This window comes from Daphnia pulicaria, chromosome 6 (genome assembly GCF_021234035.1).
Source record: "Daphnia pulicaria isolate SC F1-1A chromosome 6, SC_F0-13Bv2, whole genome shotgun sequence".
Classification (NCBI taxonomy): Eukaryota; Metazoa; Arthropoda; class Branchiopoda; order Diplostraca; family Daphniidae; genus Daphnia; species Daphnia pulicaria.
In genome coordinates, this window is record NC_060918.1 from 12,953,732 (window position 1) to 12,967,112 (window position 13,381).

A 13,381-nucleotide genomic window follows, 5' to 3' on the forward strand; every position below is an offset into this window, starting at 1 on the left:
GAAGAGGAAAGAAGAAAATAAAAAAATAAAAGAAGAAACGGGATAGAAGAAGAAGAAGAAGAGGAGAAGGTTTTCCCTATCTTTTCCCCTGGCAGCTAGCACTGCATGTGGCTTGTATATACCAGGGCCAGCTAGCACTGTCTCTTCTGGGCAACTGCTGCTGCTGGCCTGCTGCTGGGTTCCTCCTCTTTTGGCCCAAAAGAAACCCACTTGTCCGTGGAGTCACTCAGTGTTTGCCTAGATGCTGAGTGGTTCGCTACTCTCGGCTCCTCTGAACAGGGAAAAAGGCGGGCGCTCTTATATACATACTGCACTGCACGTTTAGGGGGAAAAACAAAACTCTCCATCTCGTTTGGCCGTCGCCAAATATTGACTGATTGGACACGGGAGCGACGAAAACCAGAAGCCAGCACATGACTTTGTTTTTCAACTGTTGTCCTGCTGTTTGTCTCTTGACAGTTTCAGTTCTCTTTGATTGTTGACTGATACAACCTTGTGTTCCAACAGCCTCGTTACATCGTCCTGTCGTGTCGGGCAGTGAGTCTTGGAACTAGTCGTTTTGTTTGAACGGGAAAATCTTTGGAAAACATTTGTCCAACATAATAGAAGTGTGCGCAACTCCCCGTTTTTTTGTCTTGTGGCCTACAGTGTATGTCTATCGTTATTGTGTTGCGCACCGGATGACAGGGAAATCACAAGATCTTGTACTCTTTTTGACTCTAAAGTCAAGAGTGGCTGGGGCCATCCCGGTGTGTTGAAGATGGCAACAGCAGCAGCTGCGACCATCTGCAGCCCGTTGACTTGAAGTTCCAGTCAGTGTAAAAAGAAAAGAAAAAGAAAGAAAAAAAGGCTGTATGCGCACATAAACAAACTTGGTCGAAAAGACAGTGAGAGAGAGATCTCAACAAAACCGTTGCCCGCTTCTTCTTCATCTCCTTTTTTTTCCGTTGTTGTTGTTGTTGTAGTTGTTGGAGGCTCCTGTTGTTTTTTCTCCTGGGCCAAGTGTCTTCGAGCATCGCCAGCGAGCTCAGCGCCGCTCTCTCATCGTAAGTGTGACTTTTTATTCGTTTTCTGTTTCCATAAAAACTCCCGAATGTGTCGAGCCTTTCAGGTTACACATAACTGTAACAGTTTGCGCTTCGACACGCTCCTATTCTCTCTCTCTCTCACTCGGCGAACGTTACCGACGGGAAAATGTTCCAGCCCTTTTTATGGTTTCGCGAGAAGACGACGGAAGCTGCGGCGGATGCTGCTGGACGCTCCCATCTGCTGATTTGTATACATATATGGGGGGGGGGGGGTGGCAAGTTAAGTAACGCGCAGTCGAGTTAACCCCCCTAGTGACCTGCTGCTCGACTTGTCGAGAGAGGTGTCGGCTGTCTTGGTGTTTGTGCCACTGGATCGCATTTCCACAGTTCGCCTTTCTTGCCTCTTTCTTATTCTCTCTCTCTCTCACGCCATATCCCATTGGGATCGAAAATGGGATGTACTCGTTTCCTACACGCAGTCATTGACATTCGAACCCGCCAAGGTGTTTTCTCATTGCCTGCCAACGCGGTTGTCAAGTCGTCCAAGGGCCAGCCCAGCACCAGCAAGGAAATCGAAATTGACGTTGATCGAAGTTTGAAGTTAGCGGCAGACGGCGGCGGCGGGCGGGCGTCGCGCCCAGGCAGCACCGCCGATCCGTCTTTTGGCCTTTGACGGGCTCCGTGTCTATGATGTACAAGGGCGGCCACCAGACTCACTTCGATGGGCTTCTAATTGAACCAACGTGAAAACTTACAACAGATCGGTAGAGGAGAAAAAATCAAAGTATACAAGGGGGGCTATGCAGCAGCACAAATGATCGATCGGAGAATCGACAGCGAAACGCCCAGCTTCTCGACTGTGTACCCGCCTTAAACACAACATTTTCACTTCCACCTCGATATTTTTGAATGCATAAGTAATGGAGGGCCTACATTAGATTCGGACGAATTCGGGTCGGACATCAGAGAAAAAAATCATGAAAAATCATTGGGAAATCATTCAAAATCGAACATTTCATCAAAGCAGCAGTCATCGCAATTGTCGATTGTGTCAAATGGATATCAACGATGACCGACAAAAGACGAGAGTGCACATCAACAAGGGGCAAAGGGCACGGTTATCTCGTCACGTCTGTACGCCACCAATGATGCAGTCGAGTGAAATCGTCGTAACCCTTATAGTGACTGCTGCTCTCCGGAAGTTTTGGCGTCCGACTGTTTGGAATCTAAAACGACGAAAAACATATCAGATAAAAAATAATGTAAAGTCAAAAGAAAACACACGCACATAAAAATGTGAAGGAAAAACGACAACTTAGATGAAGGGCAGACACATTTTGTTGTGTTTCTCCCCCCCTAACATTTTCTCAACTTCTCCAACTCATTCCGTTCCGGCGTTTGAGATTGCAGCATCAATTCTCCCAGCGTTTATTTTTATTGCGTTTTGGCTTTTTCTGTTTTTTTGGATCGTTTCTCCTCCAGCCGTTTCTCACCGAAAATCCATTTCAAATATGTTTTTCTTTTTTCCTTTTTTCCCAACTTTTGTTTGGGGTTCGGCTCATATACCTTCAGAATTTTCTGCTGTGCATATGGGATGGGACTGCTGTTGGGTCAGGTTAGACCTGTCAGAAGAAAATGCCAGCAGCGAGCAGAGCGGCCACGCTGGGCCGCCCCGTCCATCGCTATCCACAACCCAGCAGCATACCTGCGCGTTTGGGTTCTTTGGCTCTTTTGGGGTTGTTTTGCTGCATATATATCTATCTATCAGATATACTACACCGAGTAGATGCGTACCAACTATACATAGTTTATTTTACAGTGTGTATAGACTGTACACCAAACTATGAATATCATAACGGCGGTGCCGCCTTGTTGAGCTGTGGAAGATTTTCGACCCTTTTTTTCTGTGAGGGTTTCATTTTTCCGCCTCTTTTTTCTTCTTCCTCCCTCTTCTTTCCCCCCCCCCCCTTTTTTTTACAAGAAGAATAAATAAAAAAACGAAATAATAAAAGGGGGAATAAGGAAAGAAGAAGAAGAAGAAAAAAAGGAAAATAAATGGTGAATGACGAAGGAGGAGACGGCGACGACCGCGGAGAGCCTCTGCCTATTAAAACTTCAATTTTTCAGTTTGTATCTTTGCGCACCGGGAGAATAAAATAATAAAAAGAAAAAAAAGTCCTTTTCTTTTTTTTTTCTTTTTTCTTATTTTCAAAAAAAGGGAATAAATAAAAGAAATAAAAGAAATGAAGATAAAGAAAAGAAACAACAGCTGTCGGAGCTATATGAAATTGAGTTGTCCGAGGGAGTGAAACGGAGGCGATAAATCTTGGCCAACAGAGCGGCACTTCTCCATCTCTCTACGTCGTCCTATACCTCTATAGTATACGTACTACTAGACTCTGAAGAAGAAATAAAAAGAAATATAAAGAAAAAAAAAAACGAATAAAAAATATACGGCAAGTGCGTCGTAGAATGTGTTTCCCATTTTTTATCCCCCCCCCCCCCCCCCACACACACACACACAAAATCCAACTGTGCACAGGTGCGATTAGGGAGAATCGAGCGACGACGGAGACTACGGAAAATGAGTCGAGGGAACGGAGTTTAGTCGTGTTTCACTTGATTGAACTCAAATGTTCTCCTTCGGGTTCTCTAGCTGCTATCTGACAAAGCGAAAGGGAAAACGCTATAGCTACTATACTAAAGGGGAGATATAAGAAAACAAAAAAGGCGTTAGATATCAAAAGATATTATGGCGGCGGCCGAATGGACAACTGGGCAACTGGCCGAGAGCGGTAATAATGTCAGGTCGGCCGCCGCCGCCGCTGCTGTTGCTGCTTGAACCAAAAGTCATTAAAACCGCAAGAGCGCAGCCGAGAGAAAAGATATAGACGCGGGGTACTAAAGATATGAAATAAAAGAGGGGGCCAGTGGAAGTAGAAGAAGAAGAAGAAGGAAAAGGGAAAAGAGTATATACAGAATAGAAGTCAAAACCATGAAAGGTGAAGTCAAAGAGACACCGCCACAGTGAGGGAGAATCGCTTGCGTCGATTCGGGGCGGATTGTGTTTCCCCGTGTTAAAAAGGGCGGAAGATGCGCGCCAAAAGGGAATCAGAAGAAGAACGCGGCTCTCTCTCCCATTGATTGTTTCAAGATGAAAACTCTCTTTTTAGACTCGGGCTCTGCGCACCTATAAACAAAACTCTCCCATGATTCACCGGCTCGCAAATCTCCACAGCAGCCGACAGACAAAAGCGGCGGCATAACAACTCATCCGCAAAATTGTCTTATTTATATTTTATAAGTGGAAACAAAAATTCCCCGAATTAATTGATACGATTATTATTATTCTATTTTAACCAGATGAGGTGGGTGACGGCACCCGACCGGACGATACTCTGGACGCTGCTGCTCCTTTCGTTGGCGGCAACTTTGGTTCTGGCGTCACACGAGTCCCACTCGGGAAACCGTCGCAACGGATCCAAAGGGCGGAAGCGCAATGGAGGGCGCTCACGTACCAGCACCACAATTGCGCCAACTCCGCCATTGGAATTCCTGAACGAAACTTCCAGTAGTAGCTCGTTCTTCGATGGCGACGACGAAGTGGACGTCGAAGCGGCGGCTCAACACCAACAAGACCAGCCTCCCGGAGGAGTTGAAACGTGTGAAGTGGCCCGACTCAAATGCGCCTACCGTGTCGGCTGCGGAATGGCTCTACAGGTATGTAGGACGCGACTTCTCCACAGCTAGCACACCATCATTTCTTGTTGTTGTTGTTGTTTTTCTCGCGGGCCAGCCAAGCGAGTCTCTCGGAATGTTAGGCGCCATAGAGGAAATGTTTTTCCTGATTCTCACGAGGTGAGTGAGTGATGGGCTGAAAACGATTACCGCCAGTCCCGCTGCGTCGCCGTCGAATGGTGCTAATTGGATGCGTGTAAAAAAAACAAGAAGGAGAAGATAGCAGTCGTATAGCTTATATATTAGACGTCTAATGGGGGTTGACTTGGGCGATCGCGTACGCTTTTGAGCGTGCAGCAGCAGCACTCATTTCTTTCTCCCCCCCCCCCACAGCAGCGAGTCGCGTATAATAATTGTACTCTCTGGCCGGTTTGAACGCTCTTTGAACACCGTTATCGAGTCAGCCGGAGCTGCTAGTTATATGTTACAGCCAATTTCGGCGATACATCTCCCCCGTCATTCCCTCCCTTATTTTTCATTTCATTTTTTTGAAATACATTCCCAGCGGTGTGGTTACCGGGGCATTTTATCTTTTGTTTTTTTACCTTGGTTTTGCCACTTTCTTCCATTACATTTCCATGGCGCAATCACACACCAACGAATGTATCAAATATGTGTCTACAATTTATAATTGATACGCTCTGCGCGTGTGTACGTGTACAGACGTATACCTGTTTGGGAGTGTTGGACTTCAATTTCAATCATCAACTCATTTCATTCTCTTCTTTTTCTTTTTTTTTTTTTTTTTTTTTCTTTTGTGTTTTTTGGGGGATTTTAGAATTACATGGTTGGTTGTTCGGACGTGATTACGGGGTCTTCGCAACGCTGCTCCGACCACTGCCGCAACTCGCTGATAGCTCTGACCAGCACCGAGGAAGGCGAAGCTCTCATGAAGGTTCGTGCAGCACGATTGTTTTTTCTTGTCTTGTTATTTTTCTTTTCCTCTTCTCTTTGTTTCTATGTACACTTTCCAATCTCGCATTACTTTTTTTTGGAGGGAGAATGAATAAAAACGTAATAACATAACAGCAACGACAAAAAAAAATTATTACGTTACATTAAAAAAGAAGAAGAAGATTTTTCAAATTTTTTCTCTTTCTCAAGGAATACGAAAGAGCTCTAGTAATAATAATAACGTACGATTTACCTTGCGGTTTTCTTATTGTTTCTTTCAATTTTTTAGTGCAAGTGCGGAGATACGTTTTGTAAAGACGCCAAACGGCGCATCGACATCTGCCGCAGTGCCGTACTGCGCGCCACGCATAACAGTACCACCGTTTCGTGCAGGTATATAAACACAACGTCTATTTGATTATTCATTCGTCTCTGATACAGCCAATTATAATCAAATTTCTTTGCGGGTTCTATTGACCAACAGTGTGGCGCAATGGATTTGCATAGCCGATCCGCTCTGCTCGACGGCGCTCGACTACTACAACCGATTCTGTCGCTCCATGTTCGCCGGAAAGAAGTGCACTCTGCGCTGCAAGAATTCCATCTCCATTCTGCGACGCCAGGTGAGCGCCAAATTTAAAATAACCCAAAAATTTCCAATTGAACTAATGGGACCGGGCGATTTATTAGGAAAAGGCGGCCAAATTGAGCACGTGCGTGTGCGACGGCTCTGAGGATTACGACTGCCCATCGATTCTGGACAACATGGACCGGCTGTGTTTCCACAAGGCGCGGTCGTCGTCGACGTCGACGTCGACAACGACGGCCGCCACCATCTCACATCATCACCACACGACAATCATCACGGCGGAGGGGGGCGGGCTAGGGGTGGAGGAGCGCAACGACACCAGCAGCAACAGCGGCGGGATCGGCGACCGCGACCGGACAGGGCACGGGCACGGCAGCGGCCACCACCCCGACCATCAGCCCCACGGAGCCAAAACACGGCCCCATCATCCGCACCATCCGGAAGCGACGGCGGTGGTGCCAGACGCGGAAGACATCGAAACCAACGAGGTCGAAATCAGACAATCTCCGTCGCCACCGACGGCCCGCTCGCCTAGTCGCGCCTCTTCCTCGCTGCCCAGCGCTCCTTACTGGCTCCTGTTGTCGGCCGTCTCCTGGTTGAGTGGCCGCCTGCTGCTTTAAGTTTCTCTCTTCTCATTTCATCGCGCCAGCACAAGCCCATCCAGTTTCTCTTTTCTTCCTTCGCCTTTTCTCGTTGCTGCTGTTGTTGTATTTACCGCTCCGAGCTCCGACCGTCTCACCAACAACGCCAAGATGGAAAAACAAAAAAACGGTGACTCATCGTCCCGCGCGCCCGTCCCAGCTGGAAAAATATGGTAAGTTGGAACCCAAAAAAAAAAGAAATATTATTGCAGCAGCGCAGGTTATCCATGTTATTTCCTGAGTCACCTTTTTGGCATTGGTCGGGTCGTCACTGAGACGCGCTCTGTCTCAGTTTGTCTGAATCGCTTTTATATATCTGAACTGAATTCCCTTAACCTTTGGAGAGATAAAAAAAAAAGATGGACGCGCTCGCGTGTGTGTTCAAATGGAGAAGGTAGACTACAATGAGAAGGAGCGCCTTGCATGGAGCTCTTATGTTTTCCTAGAAAAAGAAAAACAAAAAAAAAACCTTGTTGGCTACAGGCAATATCATATGGCGCCGCCAAAGACGGCTACTATACTTCTACTACTCCTACCAAACGGTCGAATCGCCACTCGCCAGCCAAAAAATAAAGAAAAACCGACCCGGCATTCTCAAGGTTCATAGAAATGTTTTGAAATTTGTTTTTTTTTTGGGCAGAAAACTTTACGTGAACTCGCGTTCGCTATTATAGATGAGACACACACACAACGGCTGGCCGCGGTCGTTTTCCATAATTCCGTGATTGTTACGACCATCCCCGTACAACACACACACACATATATAGCGTTGAAAAGAGCTAGATAGGCAATTAGCTAGAGACGCCTAGCTAGGTATTATTACATTTGAACGCGAATGGTATATAGTGAAGGCGTCACTGGGAAGCGTCGGAAGGGGGAGACGACGAGAGTCACGGGCCTGCGCCTCATTGACCATCGAGCCCGTCTAGGTGTAACACCATAAAAATATAACAGACAAAACGAACGAGAGAGAGAGAGAAAGAGATAGAAAAATGGGAAAGGAAACGATCTAAAAAGATATAGAAGACAAGACAAGAATATTAGATATTTATGTTTCAAATATAATTAAGTACCTAGAAAGGAAGAAAGAAGAAAAAACAAAATGGGGGGAAATATAAAAACGTAAAAGAAAAAAATAACCGCAGCCGGACGATGCCGAGCCTGGGAGCGATCGAATGGTCGATGAAGATATAAAAATGAAACGACAGCTGGCTGGTTGGAATATGGCCGAGCTGTGATTGCACCTGACGGCGGGAAACAATCTCAAATGTGAAAGGCGCAGATTATAGTTACGGCGAAGCCCGTTTTTTTTCTTTTCTCCTTCGATATGTACTCTCCTGTGTCTACCTTTTAATCTAGTATTATATAAATACGTTTTTTTTATTTTCACGCCTTTTTCTTGTCGGCCCCGGTCCTCCGCTATAGTATATCCCCCGTGCGTGAATGCACGAAAATGATGATGAGTTCCATCATCCAGCTAGACTGTTTAAAACATTTTTTTCTCTTTTACTTTACAAGTCTTTTGCCTTAATCAGCCAAAGTGCATTCGACACACCACGAAAATCAGTTTTGATTTCTCTCACCTTTCCGGGGCGAAGGGCGAATCTCTTTTGAGTCTCTCATCGTCGACGACGCTCCTTTCGTGTGTTTATCTGTCCCTTCCAATCAGAAAATTTGTTCTTTGTTTGGTGAAGAGGCGGTTCTGTTTTTCCTTTTTTTTCTTTTTCTTTTTTCCCGTGTCTATGTTGTTGTTGTTGTTGTTATTCACTTGATGGTAATGACGCACGCAATGAGCTTATATATCCTTGCCGCATTTACGGTGAGCACTTTGGGGCCTTTTCTTTTTGTTTCGGCTGGAAATTTGTTGCTTGAAAATAACACAAGTTGTCGGTTAAAAGGTATACGAAAGGACGTCGAATCTGCCAAATAACAACCTTAGCAACTCAACATATTTTGTAGTTGCATGAGGTAATCGTTCTAGGAGCGGGTTTTGATTTCGAATTTGTACATATTTTACGGAAGAAGATGAATGTGTTGAAAAAAGACGAACTATCCGTTGAAGCTGGTTACACATTATTCCCATACAAAGGCAATTCCGGTCCAGAGTACCTGGGGACATGGGTGATTACGGTTCAGGACTCTTTTGTTAAGTTGCCGAGTCAATTGACAGCACCTGTTGAGCAGCAACAGCTATAGCGACACACAGGAAATGCTGGGTGAAAACGGCAGATGTTGGTCGACTGATTTGTTGTCATCACGTGTCGCCCAGCTCGATTTCTTTCACAAGATTATTTCTTTTTGAAATAGCCTGCGCTTGCCTTCAACGTCGCTTTTTTAACTGTGCAAAAAAAGAAGAAACTCGTTATAGGTGGGCTCTCCCATTATACGCGCTAGACTTTCGACCATCATTTCAATTTGTCAACGGGCGAGTGACGATCGTTTGGGACCACCCGGACGTCTGTCTATGCACGAGTCCCATATATCCCCCCCTGATGGGAAAATGTACTGTCAAAACTTGTTAGGTTTCATCGTTTTTTTCTTTAACTCTCTCTATGTAACTTACAGTCACCTTTTCCCATTATTCCGTTTATAAGAATTTTCAGCAGCAGCAGCCATTTTTGTGCCCTGGCCAGCAACACCATTTCCTATTTCGCCTTCTATACACTTTCTGTATTATATCTATTGTATATATCTAAAGGTGCTCTAATCGCTGTGGCGCTTCAGTGCGCCGGGTGATGGTGATACAATCAGGATTGATAGTCGGTTTCCTTATTTGTCTGGCTGTCTCCTCGTCTTCTCTATCTCTCTCTGGCTCTCTGGGCTAGCTGCTCTGCATAATTGAATGCCCCTATATGTAGACGCCGAGGTGGAGTCTCTTGTTTCGATCGTTTCGGGCGGTTTCCATTTACCACTTGTGATGTGTATAGTTTTATACAAGGACGAGATGAAGATGCAAGTATATAGTCGACTATAGACCACGGCGCTCGGCTAGATAGACTTTTGGGCTTGTTTTGTTTTCTTCGAAAGCGTTCAGAAGAGACAGAGATCGATTGGTATATTATATGCTCAGCAAGCTTTTATATGGGACTTGTTCTCTTGTCCTCGGAGATATGAATGAGCTCCGGACTCTTCTCATTTGATTTTATCTTCACAATTTAGTTTTTTCTTCTAACTGGATCACTCAGTTTTTGGTGAACCATTTTTGGTTCTTACAAATCGTTGTGGAACAGAAATGAGTTGACGCCAAACTGTTTTTCCATATCCTATTATTTTGGTCCCTTTACAAAAAAGGAAGTAAGATTTGATGGGATTGGGGACAGTATTGCTCTTTAGTGCTGTTCCTCCACTATCTCAAGACAAGATCTACTACGTTGCTTCGCCTGTTGAGTTTCTCTCTCCTTCCAAGTTATGCCAACTGTGAGCACTCTGACGCATTGACGATAAGAGATCAAGAAAGACCTTGCAAGTTGAGCGCGGCGCGGAGCCGACACAGTTTAGACTAGAGCGTTTGCTTCCTTTCTCAGGGTCTCGAAACATCTCCTCAAAAATCTTGGCTATGCAGCAGCAGTCACCTTTATTCTTTGATGGCCACTGGCCTATTTCCAGAGCGAAAAGGAAGAAATTCTGAAGCGGGTGGGAGAGTTACACAACTTTTGAGACCAAAGGGAGTCGTTTTGAAACATCAACGCTAGCATAGCAACCTATAGGTTGCCAAGAATGCGGCCCCTCTGCTATAGCGGTGCCAGGCAAGCAGGCAGGCAGGCAGCAGCACCCATACTTCTTATATTCCTCTCTTTCTTCTTCTTTCCCACCAAATGTTTGTCTCTCACGAACCCAATATTTTTAAGACCGCGCATCACGGTCGCTCTCGCGGTCGTAAATTTAAAAAAGAAGAAAAAGAAAACTACACATATTCGAGAAACATCGGAATATCGTTAGACGGTAGTAGCTACTATAGTAGTGGATTTGAATTGAACCCGCAGTTTTTGACACGATCGTCAAGTATCTGATTATGCACTTTACCTTTTCGGATCCGGAATTCCCCACAGAGTCTATAATAACCCTTTTTTCTTTGTTTTGTTTTCTCTCTTTGCTATTTTTAGATTTGGCCGTCACGTTTCTGCACACATCAAATTGAAATGGTCGTGAGCTTGAGTGGGCGCGCGCTTTGACTGGACAACTTCACCAGGCGACAATTAATCAGCGTTGACGTGAAGCGGAGTCAAAAAAGAAAACTTGAAAATAATAATAACAAACAAGAATGTAGACAAAAGGATGGTATAGATATAGCTTGTTGCATGTGTCTGTCGCATTTGTGTATTTGTGGGAGCGAGGGACGGTCGTGAGCAGCCAGGGGAGCAAATCGCTGCGTACAGCGTCGTCTATATAAACGAAATAAACAAGATTTCGGTCGTCGTGCGGAGACCATGCTGCAAGAGCTAGCGCTAAAGAGATTGAACAGAAATGCTTGGTACTGTATACATTGAACTTTGTTGGACACAAAAGAAAAAAAAAAATACAAAAAAAAAAACCAAGTGATCCACTCCAACTGTGATATGGCAACATCGTCGTTTGGCGCGAACAAATGCGCTGGTCGACGTTTTTTTGGCCAGACAGCGGCAACAAGAAAATCAACACGTGTGTTATATACCAGGGGCCTATTAAACTATGACGGCATTTCGTGAGAATACTAAAAATAAAAATAAAAAAACCACTTGCCACTCCTTCACGGACGCAGGGAATAATATGACTACAAATGTATCGCTGCTGTAGACTTTGCAGCGCTATACAGCACGCCGGAATTTTTTGAAATGTCATTGTCATTTATCCGTACCGCTGTTGATGTTATAACAATGATATTTTCTGTGTACATATTTATGTGATGCTGTATTGCGTGCTGTGTGTAAACGAATAAGGTGAACTATGCAACTTCATCGTGCCAACTGCCAATAATGTATGTATCATTCACATGTTGCTGCTTGTTCACTTGTGATCCATCAATTTGGCACATTTTCTACAATTTTCGCACAATTTTTTTTTCCCGCAATTAAAATTTGTCTACCAACATCGCCCATATAGTGTGTACAATCGTACGCGGACCCTATACTCTAATATGCCCAATAATATGCTTTGATGTGTTCCGATTCTTCCTCACTGTGAACTGGAATCATTTATTTAGATGAGAATACATTTATCTACAGTATTTCTTATAAGATCATTCGTTTCTTTTATTCTCGTATTTAAATTTTTTTTTTAATATTTCGGGGAAAGTGGAAGGAGGGGGGAAATCAGCGGGACTATGTACACACAGAGTGCTACCGTCCGTGACCAAAATCAGATAAGATGTGCGCGACGAAACAAGAAGCAGATTTGAATCGCGACGTGGCGGAATCACGTCCGGCGAGGGTTGTACATATAATAGAAAGCGCAAGAAATGTTCAAAAAATGTGACTCGTCGTTTCCATTTGTATATATATTTATTTCGTGGGACGTTTGAAAGCTAGATGGAATAGAAAAGACAAGTCTTATATAGTCGGTCTACGGTTTTCTTTTCTTCTCGTTCATATTTTATAATCACGACAGTTGCGCTCCGGCCGTGCTGCAAGGCTATATAGACGCAGCAGAGAGATTTCCAAGCTGATGGATATTATAGACCCTCAAAAAGATTTCCACGGTGCGGGTGGTCCCCGCTGCTCTGTCGTATTGCTCGTCTAAGAAGAGACGCAAGATTTTTTCTTTTCTTCTTTCGCCTGCTGTAATAATAATAACTCGGTATAGAATATTATATTCTCTACGTGCACGCAACCTGCTGCTGCAAAAAACTTATTTGACGTCTTTGTCTGTTTCCTAGAAGCCTTTCCTTTCAGATATATTTTTAAAAAGCCAGTACACAGCACAGTCTCTCGTCGCCCGTCAATTCGTCCCATTCAAGTTGCAATCAAGTGGGAATACTGCTGACTTATAGGACGTGCTGTTGCCTCGAGTTCGATCAACATTACGAAGGTTATTTCGCTTCTTCAAAGAAGAATATCATCATCATAAAAGCGGCCGAGCATTATATTCGTAGTATATCTCTCGTCGTCGCCGAAAAGGATGTGCTGGGGGATCAGCCATAAATCACGTGCCCATTCTCCCTGTCTAATTCTCTTTGGCTGGAGAGAGAGATGCAATCGCGCTAGCTCGGTATATAACGTTGCTCGAAAGGAGGAGGTTATAAGTATATGAATAGGACAACGTGTACATAATGGGGCGCAGAGCCGCCGCCGTCAGAGAGCGAAAATCCCGATTTACGGATGACGGACAGTGACCACATACCAAGAACGTCATACATAATAGAGACAGTGCCTTAACTGCCTATTCTATATACATAGGCTAGGCAACACATGCATTCTGCTGATGAATGAAATATTAGAGCCGCCGGGACCCCACCCCTATTCACGGCCGGGGTTCCATAGCCTCTCTCTACTCCTAGCCGAAAGAAAAAACATGTT

The 13,381-nt window shown here is 44.7% G+C and overlaps 1 protein-coding gene across 1 annotated transcript; it reads left to right on the forward strand.

Moving 5' to 3' along the window:
- The first annotated feature begins 206 nt into the window (after positions 1-206).
- On the forward strand, positions 207-12,093 carry LOC124344399 (growth arrest-specific protein 1-like). The gene is made up of 7 exons (XM_046797937.1): positions 207-1,046; positions 4,392-4,748; positions 5,545-5,661; positions 5,950-6,053; positions 6,145-6,283; positions 6,351-7,063; positions 10,994-12,093. The coding sequence occupies exons 2-6, from the start codon at positions 4,392-4,394 to the stop codon at positions 6,867-6,869; spliced, it is 1,236 nt and encodes a 411-aa protein (XP_046653893.1). The 5' UTR covers positions 207-1,046; the 3' UTR covers positions 6,870-7,063; positions 10,994-12,093.
- Positions 12,094-13,381: the final 1,288 nt, after the last annotated feature.